This window comes from Grampus griseus (assembly GCF_964374135.1).
Source record: "Grampus griseus genome assembly, chromosome: 18".
NCBI classification, from domain to species: domain Eukaryota; kingdom Metazoa; phylum Chordata; class Mammalia; order Artiodactyla; family Delphinidae; genus Grampus; species Grampus griseus.
This window is the reverse complement of record NC_139012.1, coordinates 61,728,590-61,754,929: the sequence shown is the minus strand read 5'-3', so window position 1 is coordinate 61,754,929 and position 26,340 is coordinate 61,728,590. Positions and strand designations below refer to the sequence as shown.

Genomic DNA, 26,340 nt, shown 5'->3' with positions numbered 1-26,340 from the left:
GCACAATAATTGGTGTTTTGGGCTTTCACAGGAGATGGGGTCACTTTCTATTAAACACCGCTACAGTACCCACCATCACCACTTACTCAGTGCCTTATATGTGCCGGGTCTGGTTTAGAGTGCTTTATAAACATATTAGTCAACCCTCACAATTATCCTATGAGGTGTGTTATTATGCACAGGGATAGGAATTTTACTGAGAAACGTACCTGACAGAGGTTAAATAACATGCAAAAGTTCATACAGCCAGTTAAGTGGCAGAGTTGGGGTTTAAAACCAGGTTCTCTAATTCCAAAGCTAGTGACCTTTTTATTGCTCTCATCTTCACACAGAGTGGTGGTTCTCAGCTAGGGGTGATTTTGCCTCCCAGGGAACATTTGGTGATATCTGGAGACATTTTTGTTTGGCACAAATGTGTGTGTGTGTGTGGGGGGGTGTTGGCTAGTAAGTAGTGTGGAAGGGATGCTTACTAAAGACTTTATAAAAAACCTTTTAAAGATAAGATCTGAGCTCAGTCTGGAAACATCTGGATAGGCTGGGGGTAGTGGTGATATGGGTAAATTCTAGATAAGAAGAAGAATACAGTAAGTACAAGAAAGGTTCAGAGACAGTGAATAAACCAACTTAGCAAGACTGAAGGGAAACAGTATTGAAAGGAAAGTGGGAAGCAAGCAAAAGATGAAATGATCTTTCAAAAAGACTAAGGAACCTGAACTAGATTCACTGAAGATTTCTGAGCAGGGGAGTGACATTAGAGTAGGATTAATCAAGAAACCAGGGCAAAGAGACTAATTAAGATGCTACTGTAATAGTTAAGCCATAAAGTATTCAGAGTTTGTGCCTTGTGGTGGTAGTGAGAAAGAAAGGAAGAAACTACAAGCACATACACTTTTATGTATCATAAATTTTAGTCTTGTCTCAAATGACAATAACCATTCTTACCTGTAATGCACTGAAACTGTCCATCTTCTCTTCTTATTGTAAATGCTTCCCCTGGGTTAACTTGTACCAGGATAACCTTAAAATGAGGGGAAGAAGTATTAATCAAAGGGGCAACAGAGTAAATCAGTATATCAAGATATTAAATGTTGCTAGTAAGAGAGTAGATGTGAGCTATTTAATCATATGGAACTGGGAAGGAAAATGGGGATTACACATTTGTTGAAAAGTATTAATTACTTCATTTTTCTGGAGGTCAGACTCAAGCCAAAAGTAAGGGAATAAAAAAAGACAGTGGCACAATTTTATTGGAAAGTCAATAAATTTCACTCTGAAACAAAGATGGAGTTAAACTACTGAATATTTGGATCATCTATGCCTACTTCACCAATTGTAAAGTATTGTGTTTTTCTAAAAATAAAGTATAAATTGATAGGTAGAGAATAAGATGGCACCCCTGAATTAGTATGACATCTCAAATTAGCAATATATTTAAAAATATGTTAAATTAATCCCATAATTTTGAGTAGTTTTATTTTTATTTTATAGGTAATACACACTAATCTTATGACATCTGAAAAACAGAAAAACAAAAAACTGGAAAAAAACTGAAGTCCCTCCATCCTAATAAACATTGTTAGCACTCTCATAAATTTTTTAGTCTTGTTCTCTATGTATAGGCTTAATTTCCCCCCTTAAATATAAGGGGGAAAAATAAGACCTCCAATTCTGTGTCTTTTTTTGGTTTAATATTAAAAAAAGACTTTTCCAATGTTATTATTCAAAGTCTGTCATCGAATGTTTATACCATAAACTACTTAACCATTCTCTTAATTAAAGAATTTAGGTAGTGAGCATTTTGGTATGTAGTTTTCCCATCTCTATAATTAGTATTGTTTCCTTATGATATACTCCCAGAAATAGAATTCCCTTATCTGTTGCTAAACTATTTTTTAAAAGGGTTTTACAAATTCACATTCCTCCTCAGTCTATGAGAACACCATTTAATCACATTCTCTGCACCCCTAAAAATTATAGTTTTAAAATCTTTGCTACCTTGATAGATGAAAACAGTATATTACTATCGTTTAATTTGCACTTTTTTGATTATTAACGAGGTTAAATTCTATCTTTACATTTGCTACTGGCTCTTTTGTAAACTGGTTGTCTGTCATCTTTCTTTATTTTTTGGGGTCTTAAATGTTCTTAGCAATTCATATGAATTCTCTGAATAATAATGGTAGTAATAATAATAATATACTATATTATGCTGCAAATATTTTCCCATTTTGTCTTCTCAAATTTTTTAATTGTTTATTTTCCTGTAGCCAATGTTACCTATTTTTTCCTTTGTGACACCTTCTATTGCTTCTAAATTTAACTTGTGGCTGGCTATCAAGCACTTGAAATGTGGCTTGTCTTTGTCTATATGGAGATGTGCCATAGGTGTAAAATACACACTGGATTTCAAAGATTTAGTACAAAAGAACCCAACCATGTAAAATATCTTGTTGTTAATTTTTATATTGATTACATATTGAAATAATATTCTGGACCTATTGGGTTAATAAAAATTATTACAATTAATTTTTCCTGTTTTTACTTTTTAATGTGGCTACTAAAATTTTTTAAATTACTTATGTGATTGGCATTATATTTCCATTGGACAACGCTGACCTATAGGTTTGATTAAAAATGCTAGTTTTTCTTTTCTTCTAGTTTTATATAATTGCTTATATTTAGTTCTTTAATGCACCTCAAATTTATCTGGAGAAGATCCAAAAGTATTTTTTTTCCTTAGAGAGCTAACCAATACAATCTGCTAAATTTAAGATAGCTCCTTTAGCACACAATATACTCTTCTGGCCTGTCTCATCCATAACACTGTCTACTTTGGCAAAAGTAGCTTAGGAAATATGTTTTTATTTTAATCATTTTAAACACTGTAACCTTAGAAATATGTTTTCTGATGGTGTACCTCGATTACTGCTCTTCTTCAAACATTTCTTTGACATTGACTGGTGATAAGTGCTACGATAGGAGAAGTTAAGCACTATCAGAGCACACAGGACCAAGTACTTAGTCTGTTACCTGAGCATGTGTGTGTATACATGTATATGCACGTGTGTGTGTGTTTGTGTATTTAATGGCTTTCTAGAGAATGTAAAAGTTAAGCTGAGTCCTGAAGACTGAGAAGGAACTAGCTAGGCAAGAAGAGTGGGAAGGCCTTTAAGGTATAGAGAAGAGCAAATGCAAAGCTCCAGGAAAGGAAACGTCATCAATAGTTTATCAAATTCAATGAACCAAAAGAAGTTCTGTAGTTCTATATGGTTGGAGAATGGGGCAGGCGGAGATAAGGGTTGGGGAAATGATGGAGGAAAAAGGTTAGAAATATGGCGAAAGGTAGACAGGAGTTGGGTTAAGAAGGGTCTTGTGAGCCATTCTAAGGGCAAGGAAGAGTTACGTAAGCAGGTAATACTATGGTGGATCGCCCTGGCTGCAGTGTAGCAACCAGATATAGGAAGAACTCTTCATCAGGAGGTTACAACAGTCATCTAAGTAGGCTTCTTTTAATACATTAATTTCTATTTTCAACTTTTATTATTTCCTTTCTTCTGTTTTCCTTAGGCTTACCATGTTGTTTTTCTAACTTTTTCAGTTGAATACTCTATTTTATTCTTTCTTTAGTAATATATGCACTTAAAACCATGAATTTTACTCAGTTTAACCATAGAGAATATTTTCACTATTGTTTTTTAGATTTTCTGCCATTTACTTCTTCATTCCCTCTGTGATCCAACAGTTGTTTTAAAGAAAACTTACAATTTTGAAAGTGGGCTGGAGGATTTTCAGTTTGTTTTTATTTCCAGTACGTTTTTTTATCAATCTCAAACAAATCCATGGTTCTTTAAAAAATTTTTTAACCCATTATGTTTCTTTCACTCCTTTCCTTATTAGTGTTAGAACTTAGTAGAGGTAGTGAATTACTAAAGGATGATACCTGAGGCCAGCACTGGGTTAAAGCACAGGAGTTCTTAACCTGGGGGCCATAGATATCTATTCAAAGGGTTTGTGAACCACACAGAATTATATATGAAATTCTCTGTAGGTATTACAATTTTCTACGGAAGGGTTCACTATTTTCATTAGATTTCACTAAATTCTTAATGCGGTTCAAGACCCAAAGTAGTGCTTACTGTGTCACACTATGCTGTCTGCTTTACATGTATGTTACCTCTTTTAATTATGATCCTCTATCAGTACTGGTTGTACTATGGAATTCTATAAAATACTAATAATTCCTGTGATGAATTCATTCACTACAAAGTTGGGAAAAAGAAATAAAACTAAGAAAACCAAACATGGTACACATACAACTGATATATCCTGATATTAAGTAAAAAAGGATAAACTCTTTTAAATTATAATAAGACGTTCAGGAAAATGGTAGGAGGTTAAATTTATTCATTTATCTAAAAGTCATTTATTAAACACCCACTGTGTGGCACCTACTCTTATATGCACTATGGACATCAAGAATAAAAATAAATCACAGTCCAAGGACTCAAGGAATACACAGTCTTGTGAGGGAAACAGGCAAGTACTCAGTCAATTAACTGTACAGTGTAATAAGAGGTGTAACAGAGATATGAACAATGTACTATAGGTTCCACTCAGCCCACAATGATGAGGGAAGATTCCTGGAGGAGATGATAGCTACATAATGTTCAGAGGGACAACCAAGAATTAACAAGCTAAAGATGGGGAGAGAACATTCCAGAAGAGAGCACACATAGCATGTATGAAGTCATGGGGGTGAAAGAGATCACGGATATATATATTTTTTAAACATCTTTATTGGAGTATAATTGCTTCACAATGGTGTGTTAGTTTCTGCTTTATAACAAAGTGAATCAGTTATACATATGTCCCCATATCTCTTCCCCCTTGCGTCTCCCTCCCTCCCACCCTCCCTATCCCACCCCTCTAGGTGGTCACAAAGCACCAAGCTGATCTCCCTGTGCTATGCGGCTGCTTCCCACTAGCTATCTATTTTACATTTGGTAGTTGTATATATGTCCATGCCACTCTCCCACTTTGTCCCAGCTTACCCTTCCCCCTCCCCGTATCCTCAAGTCCATTCTCTAGAAGGTCTGTAAATTGATCACGGACAATTTGAAAATGGGAAGAAGTATGGCATAGCTAAAGTCTAAACTAGTTTGAGAAATGCAATGGAAAGAGATAAAATTGGGAGGATAAGCAGGGGCTAGATCATGAAGATCCTTAAATATAAAGCTAAGGAGTTAAACCTTTAGGCAAGGCTATTAAACAGGGAAGGGTCATATTCAAATTTCATCTTTACCCCAACTTTTATTCTGTAATATTTCAAATGTACAGAAAAACTGCAGGACTGATTCAATGAATGCCCATATACCCCTCACCTAGATTCACCAATTGTTAATTGGTTGCCATATTTGCTCACTCTCACAGTCATTCTTTTTTTGATATACCATTTTAGAATACCTGAGTGGTGTTAAGTTTGATCACTTGGTTTTAGGTGATTATCTCTTAGATGTCTCTATTATAAAGATACCATTTCCCTTTGAAAGTAATAAACAATCAATATGGTTGGTGATACTTTGAGACTCTCTGAATATTCTATTCCCTAACAGTCTTTCACCCAATGGTTTCAACAATTACTACCAAACATTATTGTGGTAGCTGTAAAATGGCAATTAAAAAAACCCCATTCTTTCTGTAGTTACTAGTTAGCATTCTTCTATTAAGAAGAGACTTCTTTTCTGAATTCTTCCCCTTATCCTACACCCCAACTTTACATGTTTCTTAGTATGAGTATGGGCTCATGGATTCTTTTAAAAATCAATGTTATTATAATCCATTAGTGTCACTATTAATATTTTCAGTGAGGTGAAATTCACATATTAATTATAAATCAATATTAAAGGGTACAATTCTAGGCATTTATTACATTCACAATGTTGTGCAACCACCACCTCTTCTAGTTCCAAAACATTTTACTACACCACTTCCATTAAGGAATCACTCTACTTTTTCCCTCTTTAAGACCCTGATAACAACCAATTTGCCTTCTGTCTCTATGGATTTACCCATTTCTATGTATCATATAAATAGAATCATACAATATGTGATTTTTTATGACTGGTTTCTTTCACTTAGCATAACGTTTTTAAGGTTCATCCAGGCTGTAGCATGTATCAGTACTTCATTTTATGGTTAAATAACATTCTACTGTATGGATATACTACAATTTATGTATCCATTCAGACCCTGATAAACAACTGGACTGTTTTCAACCTTCTGGTTATTGAGAATCGTGCTATGGTAAACATTTATGTACAAATATTTGAGTTCCTCTTTTCAATTTTGGGGGTATGTACCCAGGAGTAGAACTGCTGGGTAATATAGTAACGCTACATTTAACTGTTTGAGGAACCACCACATGCTCCTTATGCAGCTGCATCATTTCACACGCCCAGTAACAATATACAAGGATTCCAATTTCTCTAGACTCTTGCCAATGCTTGTTATTTTGATTATAGATATCCAGTGGATATAAAGTAATATCTCATTGTGATTCTGATTTGCATTTCCCTAACATCCCTGACAAATGATGTCGAGCATTGTATCATGTGTTTCTTGGCTATCTGTATATCTTCTTGGAAGAAATGTGTATTCAAGTCATTTGCCCAGTTTAAATTGTGTTGTCTGTTTTTGTTGAGTTGTAAAAGCTCTTCATATACTGTGGATACTAGACCCTTATCAGATACAAGATTTGAAAATATTTTATCCCATTCTGGAAGTTGTCTTTTCACTTCCTTCATAATGTTCTTTTCTTTTCTTTTTTTTTTTGGGGGGGGGGGTACGTGGGCCTCTCACCATTGTGGCCTCTCCCATTGCGGAGCACAGGCTCCGGATGTGCAGGCTCAGTGGCCATGGCTCACGGGCCCAGCCGCTCCGCGGCATGTGGGATCTTCCCATACCAGGGCACAAACCTGTGTCCCCTGCATCAGCAGGCGGATTCTCAACCACTAAGCCACCAGGGAAGCCCCATAATGTTCTTTTATGTACAAACATTTTTAATTTTGATGAAGTACAATTTATCTAATTTCATTTTGCTCTTGTTGTTGCTTGTAAGTTTGGTGTCATATCTAAGACTCCACTTAGAGTCCAAGGTCATGAAGATGAACTCTTCCTTTCTTCTAAGAGTTTTATAGTTTTAGCTTATTTAGGTTGTTGATTCATTTCAGTTCCCTTTTCTATATGGTGTGAAGTAGTGGTGTAATTTCATTCTTTTGCGTGTAGATATCCAGTTGTCTCAGCACCATTTTGTGAAGAGACTATTCTTCCCCCACTGAACAGTTTTGGCACCCTTGTCTGAAACAAATTGGCCACAGAGATATGGGTTTATTTGTGGACTCTCAATTCTATTCCATTGGCCTATATATATCTATTCTTATGCCAGTACCATACTATTTTGACTACTGTAGCTTTATAGTAGGTTTAAAATCAAGAAGTGTTAGTTGTTGAACAACAACTTTGTTATTCTTTTTCAAGACTGTTTTGGCTATTGGGGCCCCTTGCAATTCCATATGAATTTAAGGATCAGCTTCTTCATTTCTGCAAAAAAGGCTGCTGGAATTTTAATAAAGATTGTATTGACTCCGTACCTTCCTTTGGTCAGTGTTACCATCTTTACAATATTAAGTTTTCCAGTCCATGAACATGGGATGTCTTTTTAATTAGTTAAGTCATCTTTAATTTCTTTCAGCACATTTCTGTAGCTTTCCACATACAAGTCTTTCACCAACTTGGGAATATTTATTTCTATGTATTTTATTCTCTTGGATGCTACTGTAAATGGAATTATTTTCTTAACTTCGTTTTCAGATTCTTCACTGCTGATGTGTAGAAACATAGCTGCATTTTTTTTGTTGATCCTATACCCTGCAACTTTGCTGAATGTGTTTATTAGCTCTAGTCATTTTTGTAAGGATTCTTTGGGATTTTCTTTTCAAAAAAATTTTTTTTCTTTTTTGAGGTGGACCATTTTTAAAGTCTTTATTGAATTTGTTACAATACTGCTTCTGTTTTGTTTTTTTTTGGCAGCAAGGCATGTGGGATCTTAGCTCCCTGACCAGGGATCGAAACTGCACCCCCTGCATTGGAAGGTGAAGTTTCAACCACTGGACCACCAGGGAAGTCCCCTGGGATTTTCTACATAAAGGATCATGCCATCTGCAAACAGACAGACCTTTGGTTAGACTAAGCAAGGAAAAGATAGGACCCAAATCAAAATTATAAATGAAAGAAGAAACATTACAACTCAACTGATACCACAGAATTACAAAGGATCATAAGAGGCTATGAACAACTATATGCCAACAAACTGGACAACTAAGAAGAAACAGAAAAATTCCTAGAAACATACACCTTACCAAGACTGAGTCAGGAAGAAACAGAAAATCTGAGCAGACCAGTTACCAGTAAGGAGATTAAATCATTAATCAAAAATCTCTCAATGAAGAAAAGCCCAGGAGCAGATGGCTTCACTGGTGAATTTTACCAAACATTTTAAGAAGAACTAATGGCAATCCTTTTCAACCCCTTCCAAAACACTGAAGAGGAGGGAATACTCCTAAACTCATTTTATGAGACCAGCTTTACCCTGATACCAAAGCCAGAAAAGGATACTACAAGAAAAGCACACTACAGGCCATTATTCCTGATGAATATAGATGTAAAAATTCTCCACAAGATACTAGCAAACCAAATTCAGCAGCACATTGGAAAATTCATTTGCGAGACGAAAGCTGAGCTAAAGGCAATGAATAGCAGAATGAATAATGCAGAAAAACGAATAAGTGATCTGGAAGATAGAATAATGGAAATCATCCAATCAGAACAGCAGACAGAAAGCCAAATTAGAAAAAAAATAAAAGCAATATAAGAGACCTACGGGATAATATAAAGCATGCCAATCTATGCATTAATAGGAATTCCAGAAGGAGAAGACAGAGAAAAGGATATTGAAAATATATTTGAAGAAATTATGGCTGAAAACTTCCCAAACTTAAAGAAACAAATATTCAGACATAGGAAGCACAGAGGGTCCCAAACAAGATGAACCCAAACAGACCTATACCAAGACATATAATAAAAATGGCAAAAGTTAAAAAAAAAGAGGATTCTAAAGGCAACAAGAGAAAAACAAAGAGTTAATTAAAAGGGAACCCCCCATAAGGCTATCAGGTGATTCCTCTACAGAAATGCTGCAGGCCAGAAGGGAGTGGTGAAATATATTCAAAGTCTTGAAAGGGAAAAATCTGCAACCTATAATACTCAACCCAGCAGAATTATCATTTAGAATAGAAGGAGAGAGAAAGAATTTCTCAGACAAGCAAAAACTAAAAGAATACAGTAATACTAAACCTACCCTAAAATAAATATTGAAAGGTCTTCTCTAAGTATAAAAGAAGCAAGAAGATACAGAAAAGAGGAAATCACAATTGGAAAGTAAATCACTTAAATAAGCCAGTATACAAATCAAAAAGAAAAAAAAATCTATTTGTGAAAGTAATGATAAACACAAGGAACAGCAAAAGGATAAACGTGAAGATGTAAACGAGGACATCAAAATCATAAAATATAGAGGAGGAGAGTAAGAAAATGTAGATTCTTCTTTTTAAGAATGCGTTTGAGACTATATGATTATCAGTCTAAAGCAAGCAGATGGAGGAAGGGGTTAACATACTTGAAAAACAGGGTAACCACAAATCAAAGTCAGCAGCACATTAAAAGGACTATTCATCATGATCCTGGGCACAAGGATGGTTCACCATACACAAATCAACACACATGATACATCGCCTTGACAGAATGAAATTAAAAAGATCATCTCAATAGATGAGGAAAAAGCATTTGACAGAATTCAACATCTGTTCATCATAAAAGCTCTGAACAAATTAGGTATAGAAGGAAAGTATCTCAACATAATAAAAGCCATATATGACAAGCCCATGCAATCAATGGTGAAAAGTTGAAAGCTTTTTCTCTAAAATAAGGAACAAAACAAGGGTGCCCACGTTTACCACTCCTTTTCAACACAGTACTAGAAGTCCAAGCCAGAGCAATCAGGAAAGAAAAGGTAATAAAAGGCATCAAAATTGGAAAGGAAGAAGTAAAACTGTCTCTTTTGGCAGATGACATAATTTTATACACAGAAAATCTTAAAAGACTCCACCAAAAAAACTGTTAGGTCTAATCAACAAACTCACTGAAGTTGCAGGATACAAAATTCTCATGCAAAAACAGTATCATTTCTATACAGTAACAGTGAACTATCTGAAAAAATTTAAAAAACTATCCCATTTACGATAGCATCAAAAACAATAAAATACTTAGGAATAAACTTAACCAGGGAGGTGAAGGATCTCTACGCTGAAAACTACAAAACATTTATGAAAGAAATCAAAGAAGACACAAATAAATGTAAAGGTAACCTGTGTTCATGGATTAGAAGAATATTGTTAAAATGCACACGCTACCCAAAGCTATCAATAGATTCACTGTAATCCCCATGAAGATTCTGATAGCATTTTTTTTATAGTAGAAGAAAATAATCCTAAGATTTATATGGAACCACAAAAGACCCCAAATAGCCAAAGCAATTCTGAGAAAGAGGAATGAAGTGGGATCCATCACACTTCCTGATTTCAAGCTGTAGTGTAAAGATATAGTAACAAACAGTATGGTACTGGCATAAAAACAGAAACACAGACCAATGGAACAGAATCAAGAGTCCAGAAACAAACCCATGCATATCTGGACAACTAACATTTCACAAGGGAGCCACATATACCCAATGTAGAACCCACAGTCTCTTCAATGAGTGGTGCTAGGAAAATTGGATAGTCACATGTAAAAGAATGAAACTAAGACCTCTATCTTACACCACTCACAAAAATTAACTCGAAATGGATTAAGGACTTAAATGTAACACCTGAAACCATAAAAATCCTAGATGAATACACAGGAAAAAAGCTCCTTGACATGGGTCTTAGCAATGAGTTTTTGGATATGACATCTAAAGCACAAACAACAAAATCAAAAATAAACAAGTGGGGCTTCCCTGGTGGCGCAGTGGTTGAGAATCCGCCTGCCGATGCAGGGGACACAGGTTTGTGCCCCGGTCCGGGAAGATCCCACATGCCGCGGAGCGGTTGGGCCCGTGAGCCACGGCCGCTGAGCCTGTGCGTCCGGAGCCTGTGCTCCGCAACAGGAGAGGCCACAACAGTGAGAGGCCCACGTACCGCAAAAAAACCAAAAAAACCAAAAAAACCAAAAAAACAACTAGTGGGAGTACATCAAACTACAAAGCTTCTACATGGCAACAGAAATGATCCACAAAATTAAAAGACACCCGATAGAATGAAAAAAAATATTTGCAAATCATATATCTGATAAGGGGTTAATATCCAAAATATATAAATAACTCCTACAGCTCAATAGCAAAAAACCAAATAATGGGACTTCCCTGGTGGCGCAGTAGTTAAGAACTCGCCTGCCAATGCAGGGAACACGGGTTCGAGCCCTGGTCCGGGAAGATCCCACATGCCACAGAGCAACTATGCCCGTGCACTACAACTACTGAGCCTGCACTATAGAGCCTGCGAGCCACGACTACTGAGCCCGCGTGCCACAACTATTGAAGCCCGCGCGCCTAGAGCCCGAGCTCTCCAACAAGAGAAGCCACAGCAATGAGAAGGCTGTACACCGCAACGAAGGGTAGTCCCCACTCACTGCAACTAAAGAATGCCCATGTGCAGCAATGAAGACCCAATGCAGCCAAAAGTAAATAAATTTATTAAAAAAAGACAAAAAACAAATAATGCAATTAAAAATGAGCCAAGGACCAGAACAGACGTTTTCCCAAAGATATACAAATGGTCAACAGGTACATGAAAAGGTGCTCAACATCATTTATCATTAGGGAAATGCAAATCAAAACCATAATGATATTCTCTCATACCTGTCAACATGGCCATCATTGAAAAGACAAGAGACAACAAATGCAGGGAAGGATGTAGAGAACCCCTGTGCACTATAGATGGAAATATAAATTAGTGCAGCCACTATGGGAAACAGTATGGAAATTCCTCAAAAAATTAAATAGAACTACCATATAATCCAGTAATTCCACTTGGGGGTATATATCCGAAGGAAATGAAAACACTATGTCAAAGAGAAATCTGCATATTTTCACTGCAGCATTATGTACAATAGCCAAGACATGGAAACAGCCTAAGTGTCCACTGACGAATAAGAATGGATAAAGAAGTTGTGTTATACATACACAAATACACACACACACACACAGATCCTACACGCGGCAATGAAGATCCCGCATGCTGTAACTAAGACCCATCGTGGACAAAATAAATAAATAAATATTCAAAAAAAAAGGAAAAAGAATTCCATTCATTGTTAAGAAAAATCCTTGAATTAAAGTCTACTTTCTGGTACTTCCCTGGTGGCGCAGTGGTTAAGAATCCGCCTGCCAATGCAGGGGACATGGGTTCCATCCCTGCTCCAGGAAGATCCAACATGCCGTGGAGCCACTAAGCCCATGCACCACAAAGCCCATGCCTGCGCTTGACAGCCTGTGAGCCACAACTACTGAAGGCCGCGCACCTAGAGCCCATGCTCTGCAACAAGAGAAGTCACCACAATGAGAAGACTGCGCACAACAAAGAGTAGTTCCTGTTCACCGCAACTAGAAAAAGCCTGTACGCAGCAACGAAAACTCAATGCAGCCAAAAATAAATACATAAATTAATTTAAAAAAATTTACCTTCTGACTTCAGTAGAACCAGTACTTATTTTTTCTTTTTATAGGAAATGTATCATAAAGTGCTATGTTTCTACTTAAATATAATCTGAAATATTTGTTTGGTATAAATTTCAAGGTAAAATATAATGGCATCACTTTCATTAGGGACTTTCATTAAAATTATCATATGGGTTTCTGGAAGGTGTGGAGAAAAGCAGTTATAAATTCAAATTAATGTATACTGATAGAATTCTGCATTGGTAGTCTTTAACCTTCACCAGAGTAATTTTCACTAACCAGACGTTTAAATAAAAATTAATATCTCAAAAAAATCAAAGAAAAACTTAGAAAAGATTGAAAATTAATATATTAACTGTCCTACTGAGTGAGAAAAGGTAGAGCTAATTCAAAGAAAATAAAAGGAAGGAAAGAGCAGAAACAATGAAAACAAAGAAATGCTGGAGGATGAGAAAACAGCTCTAACAGGAATCAGAGTGAACCAAGACAAAAATTGCAAGAGGAAAAAATAGTCACCTTTTCCACCTTGGGGATGTTTTTTTCCCCCAAGGAGATTCTCAAACCTTGGGAGATTTTATGCAAGTAGATGACTATAAAATGCATTTTTAAATTCTAGGAACTTACCTCTCTACACAGGTTTTATTTAAGGGAATAGTAAAATTATGGCTCTTCTCCCAAGATCTTTCCAAGGCTGGCTCATTATTACTCAGGTACCTCAAATGTCATCTCCTCAGAGATCTTCCTTGCCCACCAAATTCTAGGGTATATATACCCTCACACATTTTCTAACAAATCAATCTGTTTTATTTTTTAAGTGCTAGCACTTATCACTATCTGAAATTATTTTGTGCAGTTATTTGGTTAGTTGTTTACTGAGCCATTTCCACTCCACTAGAACAAAAGCTCCCTGAAAGCAAATACCTTGACTTTTCTTATAAACATATGCTAAAGCCTGGCTCATAATAGGTTTTCAAGAAACTTTTATTCAATGAATAAACAGCTGAACAGTGAGGACTGGGAAGTATGTGAAATTCATTCAACAAACATTTCTTGAGGTCTTATTACAGTGTAAGGCTCTGTTCTAGGTAATGGAGCTACAGTAGTAAACAAAACAGAACAAAAATATCTGCCTTCATGTTACGGCAGAAAAAGAAAGTTATAGGATTCAAGTTATGCCACTGAGTAATACCAACTGAGATAATTATTTTTAAAGGTCTAAAGAAAATGTAGACCGATTAGAAGAAATTAAACATACATATATGTATGTATGTGTGTATGTATGTATGTATGTGTGTATGTATGTATGTGTGGTTAAGAATCACTTAATTGTTGCCAACATCACAGATCAAACTGGGGCTACTTTGTAATAAAGGTGCCTGACTGAATTCTAAGCCTACTCATAGGTTTCTGGCAAATAATCAACAGAGATTTTTGTCTAGCTTCAAAATGCAGAATTCACATACCTTCAAATTATCTGGATTCCTATGCCATTTTACATTCATCTGCACAAATGCAGTAGAATTTTCCATAATCTCATCATAAACAATAGTACAATGCGATAAGGAGAAAGACAACAACCACATATGATAGTTATTTTACCTGAGATAAAATATGCCCCCAAACTGTTTCCAGCACTGCCATAAATGAATTAGTGCAGCTTCTTGACATATATAATCTAATTTGGTGAACACAGAAATCTTGTAAACAAAGTAACTCTCAGAATTGTGACAGGTGAGGAACCCTGGCAAATTATCCATCATTTTGTGTTTCTTATCATTGATGTCTCTATTGGCATAGGGAAATATTACACAGCACATTCCACAAATACAGTACCATAAAATGATTATGAAGTACTTGATTGGACTTTTGAAAATGAGATTCTTCAACATCTTCAAATTTCACAAAAACAAATGATCATACTTGTATGTATCTCAAATGCACTGCTGATCTTCCATTTCCTAACCCCTTTAAAAATTCAGAGTTCAGACCTGACAGTTTCATTACACTCCATAAAATCACTAAATATGTTCTCTTCTCCACTCAGTTTCTTTCATTTCTTACATCCCCATATCCACGGTGCCATGCTCAAGACCTCACTCAGCTTGCAGGATAGATTAGCCAGGCAGTTTTCTTTTGTCATTCTTTAGTGAAAATGCTTTTAATGCCTGGTTTCAATTAACAGTGTCACCAGGGGGTGAGTAGACAATTGATAAAAGCAATTTCCTGAATATGTGCCAATTGTTCAACTTCTAGCATTCTGAACAGAGATACGTAGAGCTATTGAACATTTTAAGTGTATTCTGAACTTAAATATTCAGTACTACTAATATTTACATTACTTCTTGAATAACAGAGAAACATATGCTTGAAACATATGTTTTGGATAAGATGGCTACCACTGCGCCACCAGGGAAGCCCTGGATAAGCTGGCTACCACCAAACGGCAGATTAAAGTTGACAATGACTGTAAATAATGCCATACCATGTAGATTTTTAAATTATTCTTACAAGTAGGCTATGATGATACGTGGAAATATTTATACAAAATGTTACATTAAACAGTAACACAGAAAAGTACTATAATGAAAATGTCACTGATTAAAGCTATAACCATGCCTAGTATATACATTAATGAAGACTAGAAAAATCTAGAAAAACGTAATTAAAATTTAATGCTCCCTGTATTCCCTAATAAATAATTAAAAATATACAGTGGCTTGGAGAAGTTATGGAAGAAGACAGACAACATTTAAGAGGCTCAAATATAAAATTATTTCCTTAGAGAAAGAAAGAATTTTCAAAAAAAGCAAGATAGCAGAAAAAGACATCTCTGGAGTAAGGAAAGAAAGAGAAGGACCAAGGTGTATAGACAGATATCAGAAATCAGCAAGCCTGACATAAACACCTCTAAACAAACAGGGCATACAGCCTGGGAAAAGTTAGAGCTAAGGAAACCTGAGCTATCATTTAGTCCAATGTAGATTAATTTTTTTAAAAGTAAAATAAGAGATTATTGGTGTTATTGAAAAAGTTACTTCATTTTACAAAACCATTCAAACAACTGCTCTCTTATGGAAAACTCCCAGTGTAGTGGACTTAAAACTTAATTTATATCAGCTAACCACTTAAATGAGGCAAATTCAAATGAGCATTTACAATAAAAAATATAGGACTTAGGTACCACCTTAGAATCTGTACTACATAGAAGTGCCAAAATTAATTTATTTATACTTTGTTATACAAAAAATTGACTTTATTCAAATGTCAGGGCATAATCGTTTATTAATAATATTTGCGTATATTATAAAGGAAACACAATGAGTGAACAATTTTTAAAAAACATAAACACCTAGGTATAAATTGTACCTTGTCATTTAATTTTCAATCGCTACTAATCATTGCTAAATATAACTTTGAAAATATTCTTTTGCATTTCAAAAATACAAAATTCCTTGGCCATGTACTTCAATTTTACTGAATTGTTGTTAAAGTTCTTTACATGTAAAACGAGAATAGGAAAAAGAGCAATCTTTCATATGACCCATGGCACCAATAAAGTGTATTAGATGAGAAAATGTGCACTAGATGAAAAGGAATACTTCTTAGAATCACTCTGAAATTTTCAAAACAATATGTACATATTTAGGTCTATTTCCAGGGGGTAAGGAGTCCGGTGTTTTTCCCCTAACCTGAATCCCATGGAAATAATCAGTTTTCTAATGTAATTACTCATAAATTCCTAAGATGGCCATCAGAAAAACCATGCTATTATTTATTGTTCCAGAAAGTACCACTACTTTAAATCCTAAAGGATTTAGTAAAAGATATAAGGTTAGTGTTAATATTCTATATATAATCTCTAAAGGAAACAACAGAAAAAAAAAGCCGAATTATTATAAGTAATTTGTTCTGTGGAGGTAACAAAAATTTAACTTTTGAATTTAGGAAATCATTTTAAAGTTTGTTTCTACTGTTAAACTCTAACAGTTTAAATTGTTTATTCTGAGGGATATATACCTATGAAACATTAAGGATGTATTAATTTCTAAAAATGTTCACCTGTATTTTTATAAAAATAACCTATAAAACCAAATATAATCATTGAAAAAAATAAAGAGGAAAATGTTTACGGACAGCATCAATTTGTGTATATAATTTAATTTTTTCCTCTGTACGTCAAAGGACACACAACTTGCATTCCTCACTGTACATTAAGACTGACACTAAGTTAGGTCTGAGGAGAACAAAGCAAGTACCTCACAGCTCTATTTCTGAAACTCAGTAGAGGGTTTAGCAGACAGAACAAGAAATCAACCCAGAAATCAAAAACATATATACATGCTTTCCAGTATTTACAGATGTATTATCTTGGCTATCGTATTAGTTTGCTAGGGCTGCCATAACACAGTACCAAGTCTGGGGAACTTGAACAAAAATTTGTTTTCTCATAGTTCTGGAGGTTAAAAGTTCAAAATTGCTTCCTCCTGAGGCCCCTCTCCTAAGCGTGTAAATGGCTGTATTTTTCCTGTGTTTTCACATGGTCCTTCCCTCTATGTGTGTCTGTGTCCTAAAATCCTCTTATTATAAGAACACCTGAACAAAACTGTCTGGAATGTCTAATCCTTTTCCCTCTTCCTTATCCAACTGCTTCTTCATGCTTTTGGTCTAGGGTACCAACTTAAAGAGGTTTAGAGTAATAATAAAAGGAAAAATCCTATGGGCCTGGTACCCTTAAATAATAGTTAACATACCTTTAGCAATGTAGTTTCCCAATCTGTGGTTGAAAGCCTTCAAATTAACTCAATACTCATGGGGTTGCTGTGATGACTAAATGAGTTAACATATGTCAAGTGCTTAGGACAGCAACTGGCATGTTGTAAGCACTATTTATGTATATTAGCTGTTGTTACTGTAAGCACTGTATGTGTAGCTCTTAGTATTACTATTTTTATCAGTGCAGATCTGCTGCTGTAAGAATTTGCCCTCTAGCTTAGAAGAAATGGACTAATCTACACAAAACAGAGAGAACACACACAGGACACAATATTTATGAAATTTCTCCTGACCTGGTGCTGGACACCTGCCTGCCTCTTACTTCCCATATTTTCCTGTACTGCCCACCCTATAGCTTTCCAGCTATCCATCTGCTTTATTCCTTTCAATCTAGTGTTGCATAGTCAATACTTTCATCTTCATTTCCTGGTCTGTGATTTATTTCCTATTCTCTAGCACGATATTTGATTCACACTTGACTTTGCTGACATTTTCCTACGAGGAACAATTTCCTTCTTCAAGAAATACTACCCATCCTTCAAGATGCTGACACCCTAAAGCAGAGTTAGATTATTCCTGTATTAGAGCCCACTGCACTTTGTACATCGTTCTATAATAACATTTAGCACATGATTGTGTTCACTTGTTTGCATGTTGTCAGCTCCACTACATGAGCCCTTCTTGACTTCAGTCTATTTATTTTAATACGCAGTTACAGAGACTACAGAAGTTAAACAAATGTTTGCTGAATTAACTACTGTCCAGTCTCTGAATAGCTCCTAAATCTTTTCCTCTGGCTCTGAGAACAGGGCTAGCTGACAGAACTTTCTGTGATGATGGAAGTGTTCTATCTTGGTGCTGGTAAGAGCCTCTAGCTATATTTGGCTATATATGGTCTGTATATGTACACAAGTGCTACTGAGCATTTGGAATGTGACTAGTAAGAATGAAGAACTAATCTTCTTTAATCTTCTTTGATCTTATTTAATTAGTTTAAATAGCCACATGTAGTTAATGGCTACCATATTAGGGTATATCTCTAGATTCCCGAAGCTCCAAAATTATATTTCCAACTAATTTCTGAATTTATTTACCTTGATAAACTGCAGGCGCCCAACCTTATTATGTCTAAATTTGAACTCATTATCTGATTTTCCTAAGAAATTAAGCTGGGAAATTCATTTCATAAACAAGTCTGAATTATTTAAACATCAACGGGATATTAAACTGACTTCACTATAAGAATTTTCAATCATGCTTCGTACTTCACTAGATCCTGTTAATCTGTAGATGAGCTGGCTGATGTAATATATTTCAGCTGAAGTCTAAATAGAGATTAATAATTGTAAATAAAAGGACAACTATCAAACTAATGAATTTGAGTTTAGTTTTTAGTCCTATGAAAGAAAATCACTTTCAAACTCAGCTAAGAATACATGCTTGATACCAGCATACAAACAATTGAGATCTGTCAACCATCTACTCATTTATTTATTTGACAAATAATTAATAAGCAAATACTATATGTTAGGTACTTTTTGCACAGTTGAGGACGTAAGGATGAATCAGTAAGGGAGATAGTTACAGCCAATTACAATGCTAAGCTAGAATACAAGGTATAATTTGTGATAACTAGAAAATACTTAAAAAATTTTTTTTTCTTTTAGGCTCATTTGCCTTCACAATTTCTTTTTAGAAATAAAAGTACTATAACAGAAAAAATATGCATTTGTAATCAGGCAATTCTATATTGAAACTCTACTCTATTGCTTAATAAATGTGTGATTTTTAGACAAATTTACCTCCATGAGCTTTAGTGTCTTTTCTAAAATACAGTGTTTTTGAAGGATTAAGGGAAACACTATATATAAAATGCCAGCACAGTGCCTAACGTACAGTAGACCCTCAAAAATAATATTTCCTTTAAATCCAGTAAAAAGGGAATCCTAATTAATAATGTATTCTGTGGAATACTTCATTTACTGACAATGGTAGAAAAGTGATGTAATATCCCCCCCCACCAAAAATATATATAGACAATGTACGTACACATGTGACATTCAGTTGTTTGTGTGCACATCACGCCATGCCTTTGTGTGTACATATGTGACTAAGGATTTGCATCTTCACCTACTTCGGAATGGCTTATGAAAAGATCTGTCCTTCATTCTCTTACTAATCCTACTAAAAATGGTTATACCTGCACAAGTGCGCCCTGTATTCCATTGAAGATTTATGTGAGGGTTGGCAACAATTAAATCTTTAGTTTCTAAAGCCAGTCCTGCTAAAAGGTCATATTTACATTTTTCTGTTTTAAATAAAATGAAATTATGTTTAAAGAAAATTATATAGACTTCGCAATAATTAACATATCACTGTCACTTCAAATTTCTATTCTTTTGGGTTTGCATGTCCATATATTTTTAATCATTCCATTGTTCTTTAAAAACTGACATTCAAAATAAATTCAGTGTGTCAAGGGGATGATTACAACATCACCAGCTAAAAGCTGTGTTTTTTACTTTACTGTTAACAAAGCATTTGCACACTTATTTATTTTGTTGATCTTAGGATTGAGTTAAAAATGTGAATTCACTGTTCATATAGATTATACTCAAATGATATCATATACCACCTGAACATGAACACTCCCAGTATGAAAATGAACTAATTTATCTTTTTAATAAAAATTACTGCTTTATGTTTTTTGTTGTTGTTGTTGTTTTTTGCGGTACCGGGCCTCTCACTGTTGTGGCCTCTCCCGTTGCGGAGCACAGGCTCCGGACCCGCAGGCTCAGCGGCCATGGCTCACGGGCCTAGCCGCTCCGCGGCATGTGGGATCCTCCAGACCGGGGCACAAACCCGCGTCCCCTACATCGGCAGGAGGACTCTCAACCACTGCGCCACGAGGGAAGCCACACTGCTTTATGTTTCAAAAGCAAAACAAAAAGTTTATATGCTGACAGTCTCCTCACAGAAAAGTTTTCTTACATAAACTGCATCAGTATTTTGAAATCAATTCATTATGCTCATTAAAACTCAAACACACGTTTTTATATTGAGATTTAGAATTAAAGTAATGAGAAATACTCAGACTAAATGTCTTACAACCTGATAGGATCAAGTAAAAAAGAGTTGCTTAAATAATTCTAAGTTTCAAAAGTATTATGACGAAAAAGTCATATGGATGACAAATACTATTAGGTTATTTTAAACTTTGCAATAAATTATTCTAATAATAAGTGTTTATGTATGAAATAGTATCATTTCAAATATATTAACAAATTAACTAAAATGTATACTGAGAACACTGTTTAAAAATGAATGCTAGGGCCTTCCCCTGTGTGCAGTGGTTAAGAATCCTCCTGCCAACACAGAGGACACAGGTTCAAGCCCTGGTCTGGGAAGGTCCCACATGCCGCAGAGCAACTGAGCCCACGTGCCCCAACTACTGAAGCCCGCACGCCTAGAGCCCATGCTCTGCAACTAGAGAAGCCACCGCAATGAGAAGCCCGCACACCGCAATGAAGAGTAGCCCCCCACCTCCGCCACAACTAGAGAAAGCCCAAGTGCAGCAACAAAGATCCAATGCAGCCAAAAATAAATAATAATTTTTTTAAAAAAAAGAAAAGAATGCTAATTAGTGCCTGAAAAGACTTATTTTCTTTCCAGTGTCTTACAATAGCCTGTCATAGCTTTCCTTTTTCCTAATGTACCTTCTAAAATTTCCACATTTATATTTACTGACAATGGTAGAAAGGACTGATCATTCTTAAATAATCTCTGAAATTCTACAGTCAAATTATAAAGACTTTAGACTAGTAAAAAAAAGACGTTATACAATCTCCATAATTAGCCAGACTCATCAAGAAAAAAAGGGAGAAGACGCAAATCAACAAAATTAGAAATGAAAAAGGAGAAGTAACAACGGACACTGCAGAAATACAAAGGATCATGAGAGATTACTACAAGCAACTACTATGCCAATAAAACGGATAACCTGGAAGAAATGGACAAATTCTTAGAAAAGCACAACCTTCCTAGACTGAACCAGGAAGAAATGGAAAATATAAACAGACCAATCACAAGCACTGAAATTCAGACTGTGATTAAAAATCTTCCAACAAACAAAAGCCCAGGACCAGATGGCCACACGGGCGAATTTTATCAAACATTTAGAGAGGAGCTAATGCCTATCCTTCTCAAACTCTTCCAAAATATAGCAGAGGGAGGAACACTCCCAAACTCATTCTACGAGGCCACCATCACCCTGATACCAAGACCAGACAAAGATGTCACAAAGAAAACTACAGGCCAGTATCACTGATGAACATAGATGCAAAAATCCTCAACAAAATACTAGCAAACAGCATCCAACAGCACATTAAAAGGATCATACACCATGATCAAGTGGGGTTTATCCCAGGAATGCAAGGATTCTTCAAAATACGCACATCAATCAGTGTGATAAACCATATCAACAAATTGAAGGAGAAAAACCATATGATCATCTCAACAGATACAGAAAAAGCTTTTGACAAAATTCAACACCCATTTATGATAAAAACCCTGCAGAAAGTAGGCATAGAGGGAACTTACCTCAACATAATAATGGCCATATATCACAAACCCACAGCCAACATTGTCCTCAACGGTGAAAAACTGAAACCATTTCCACTAAGATCAGGAACAAGACTAGGTTGCCCACTCTCATCATTATTATTCAACATTGTTTTGGAAGTTTTAGCCACAGCAATCAGAGAAGAAAAAGAAATAAAAAGAATAAAAATCGGAAAAGAAGAAGTAAAGCTGTCACTGTTTGCAGATAACATGATAATTTACATAGAGAATCCTAAAGATGCTACCAGAAAACTACTAGACCTAATCAATGAATTCGGTAAAGTAGCAGGATACAAAATTAGTGCACAGAAATCTCTTGCATTCCTATACACTAATGATGAAAAACCTGAAAGAGAAATTACGGAAACACTTCCATTTTCCATTGCAACAAAAACAATAAAATACCTAAGAATAAACCTACTTAAGGAGACAAAAGACCTGAATGCAGAAAACTATAAGACACTGATGAAAGAAATTAAAGATGATACAAACAGATGGAGAGATATACCATGCGCTTGGACTGGAAGAATCAACATTGTGAAAATGACTCTACTACCCAAAGCAATCTACAGATTCAATGCAATCCCTATCAAACTACCAATGGCATTTTTCACAGAACTAGAACAAAAAATTTCACAATATGTATGGAAACACAAAAGACCCCAAATAGCCAAAGCAATCTTGAGAACGAAAAACAGAGATGGAGGAATCAGGCTCCCTGACTTCAGACTATACTACAATGCTATAGTAATGAAGACAGTATGGTACTGGCACAAAAACAGAAATATAGATCAATAGAACAGGATAGAAAGCCCAGAGATAAACCCACGCACATATGGTTACCTTATTTTTGATAAAGGAGGCAAGAATATACAATGTAGAAAAGACAGCCTCTTCAATAAGTGGTGCTGGGAAAACTGGACAGCTACATGTAAAAGAATGAAATTAGAACACTCCCTAACACCATACATAAAAATAAACTTAAAATGGATTAAAGACCTAAATATAAGGCCAGACACTGTAAAACTTTTAGAGGAAAACATAGGCAGAACACTCTATGATATAAATCACAGCAAGATCCTTTTTGACTCACGTCCTAGAGAAATGGAAATAAAAACAAAAATAAACAAATGGGACCTAATGAAACTTCAAAGCTTTTGCACAGCAAAGGAAACCATAAACAAGACGAAAAGACAACCCTCAGAATGGGAGAAGATATTTGCAGATGAAGCAACTGGCACAGGATTAATCTCCAAAATTTACAAGCAGCTCATGCAGCTCAATATCAAAAAAACAAACAACCCAATCCAAAAATGGGCAGAAGACCTAAATAGACATTTCTCCAAAAAAGATATACAGATTGCCAACAAACACATGAAAGAATGCTCAACATCATTAATCATTAGAGAAATGCAGATCAAAACTACAATGAGGTATCACCTCACACCAGTCAGAATGGCCATCATCAAAAAATCTAGAAATAAATGCTGGAGAGGGTGTGGAGAAAAGGGAACACTCTTGCACTGTTGGTGGGAACATAAATTGATACAGCCACTATGGAGAACAGTATGGAGGTTCCTTAAAGAACTAAAAACAGAACTACCATATGACCCAGCAATCCCACTACTGGGTACATACCCTGAGAAAACCATAATTCAAAAAGAGTCGTGTACCGCAATGTTCACTGCAGCTCTATTTACAATAGCCAGGACACGGAAACAACCTAAGTGTCCATCAACAGGTGAATGGATAAAGAAGATGTGGCACATGTATACAATGGAATATTACTCAGCCATAAAAAGAAATAAAATTGAGTTATTTTTAGTGAGGTGGATGGAGCTAGTGTCTGTCATACAGAGTGAAATAAGTCAGAAAGAGAAAAACAAATACCGTATGCTAACACATATATACGGAATCTAAAAAAAAAAAAAAAAAAAAAAAAAAGAAGGTCATGAAGAACCTAGGGGCAGGACAGGAATAAAGACGCAGACCTACTAGAGAATGGACTTGAGGACACGGTGGGGGGAAGGCTAAACTGGGACAAAGTGAGAGAGTGGCATGGACATATATACACTACCAAATGTAAAATCGAAAGCTAGTGGGAAGCAGCCACATAGCACAGGGAGATCAGCTCAGTGGTTTGTGACCACCTAGAGGGGTGGGATAGGGAGGGTGGGAGGGAGGGAGACGCAAGACGGAAGAGATATGGGGATATATATATATATCTATAGCTGCTTCACTTTGTTATAAAGCAGAAACTAACACACCATTGTAAAGCAATTATACTCCAATAAAGATGTTACAAAAATAAATAAATAAAAATAAAATAGTAAAATAAATAAATAAAAATTAAAAAATAACTCCATAAATTTTAACTTCCTGGTAAAATGTTAAAATACACATCTTAGCAATAAATGTAAGCAATAAGCTAAAATAGCTTCATTTATATATAATTTACCCATTTAAAATATTGATGTTCTAATAGTTTTGTTTTTTAAATTTTATTGAAGTATAGTTGATTTACAATGTTGTGTTAATTTCTGCTGTATAGCAAAATGACTCAGTTATACATATATATTTTTCCATATTCTTTTCCATTATGGTTTATCATAAGATATTAAATATAGTTCCCTGTGCTATACTATAGGACCTGGTTGTTTTTCCATCCTATACATACTAGTTTGCGTCAGCTAATCCCAATCCTTCCCTCCCCCACTCTTTTTCCCCCTTGGCAACCACAAGTCTGTTCTCTGTATCTGTAAGTCTGTTTCTGTTTTGTAGATATGTTCGTTTGTGTTGTATTTTAGATTCCACATATAAGTGATATGTTCAGTCATAAACATGCTTATCAGTAAAGCCACTTCCAAACTCTTAGCACTTATTCTTTCTCGAAACCTCTTTAATTTCCTCATTCAATTACTGCTACTACAGCTACCAAAGACTGCTGTAAGAGTCAACAGTTTCTTCTCCAAGTATCCCAATGTGTTGCATTCACCAAATACTGAGGGAATCTTTATTGTCAAACTGGCCCTCAGACTGTCCTTCGCTTAATAAGTCAACCTTTAAAACTCCATTCAAAGTAGAATCTTAGAGCGTTTTATAGCTATCTTGGGTGAAAACACAGATAGAGGTGGGACGTTAAAGGTACTATCGATTATCAGTATATTCATCAATACCTACCTCAAACCTTGTTTCCAATCAAATCAGCCAATGTATAATAATAAGCTTCCTGTTGAAAGGAATTTATCAGGTCACTGTAACAACTAAATCAACAAAGAGCTGTGGTAGCAACTGCTTCTGGATCATACAATGTCAGTCAAGTTGGAATTTTAATAGTATGCTGCTTCCAAATACATTTCATTTTAAAGCCACAGTTTTAGTAATTTTATTTATTTTAGCTCTCTGATCTTGGAGTATGTCAGTATATTTATAGCTTATAAATACTATATGCAGATAAATATGCAAGGAAGTAGACAGTGTCACTATGCAAACAATTTATCATCATATATTTAGAAATGTTTTAATTCTGAAATTGATTCTATAAATTTAGCCAATTTATCAAAGACTGACAAGTCTTATAACAATAATTTATTTCTAGATTACCAGCAATCACATTTATAATATATAAACACATCTAAAATATGGAGATGGGTTTTAAGATATTTTTTAATGAGATATAATCCATACACTATAAAATTTACCCTTTAAACAGTACAATTCAGTGGTTTCTAGTATACACACAGATTTGTACAACCATCACCAAAGTAAATTTTGATCCAAGTAAAGATGATCCAAAATCTTGGAAACAGAATGAAGAAATACAAGAAACGTTTCACAAGGACCTAGAAGAACTAAAGAGCAAACAAGCAATGATGAACACCACAATAAATGAAATCAAAAATTCTCTGGAAGGATTCAACAGCACAATAACTGAGGCAGAAGAACGGACAAGAGACCTGGAAGATAAAATAGTGGAAATAACTACCACAGAGCAGAATAAAGAAAGAAGAATGAAAAGAATTGAGGACAGTCTCAGAGACCTCTGGGACAACATAAAACACACCAACATTCGAATTATAGGGGGTCCCAGAAGAAGAGAAAAAGAAAGGGACTGAGAA

At 35.3% G+C, this 26,340-nt stretch overlaps 1 protein-coding gene across 2 annotated transcripts in view; it reads right to left on the bottom strand.

Moving 5' to 3' along the window:
* The window catches only part of FNDC3A (fibronectin type III domain containing 3A), a 162,691-nt gene that overhangs the window by 100,165 nt on the left and 36,186 nt on the right, over window positions 1–26,340 (bottom strand). For both annotated transcript variants that reach the window (XM_082675802.1, XM_082675804.1), the window contains exon 3: window positions 943–1,018. In XM_082675802.1, the coding sequence (XP_082531928.1) occupies window positions 943–1,018 (76 nt within the window). The remainder of the gene's footprint in view (window positions 1–942; window positions 1,019–26,340) is intronic.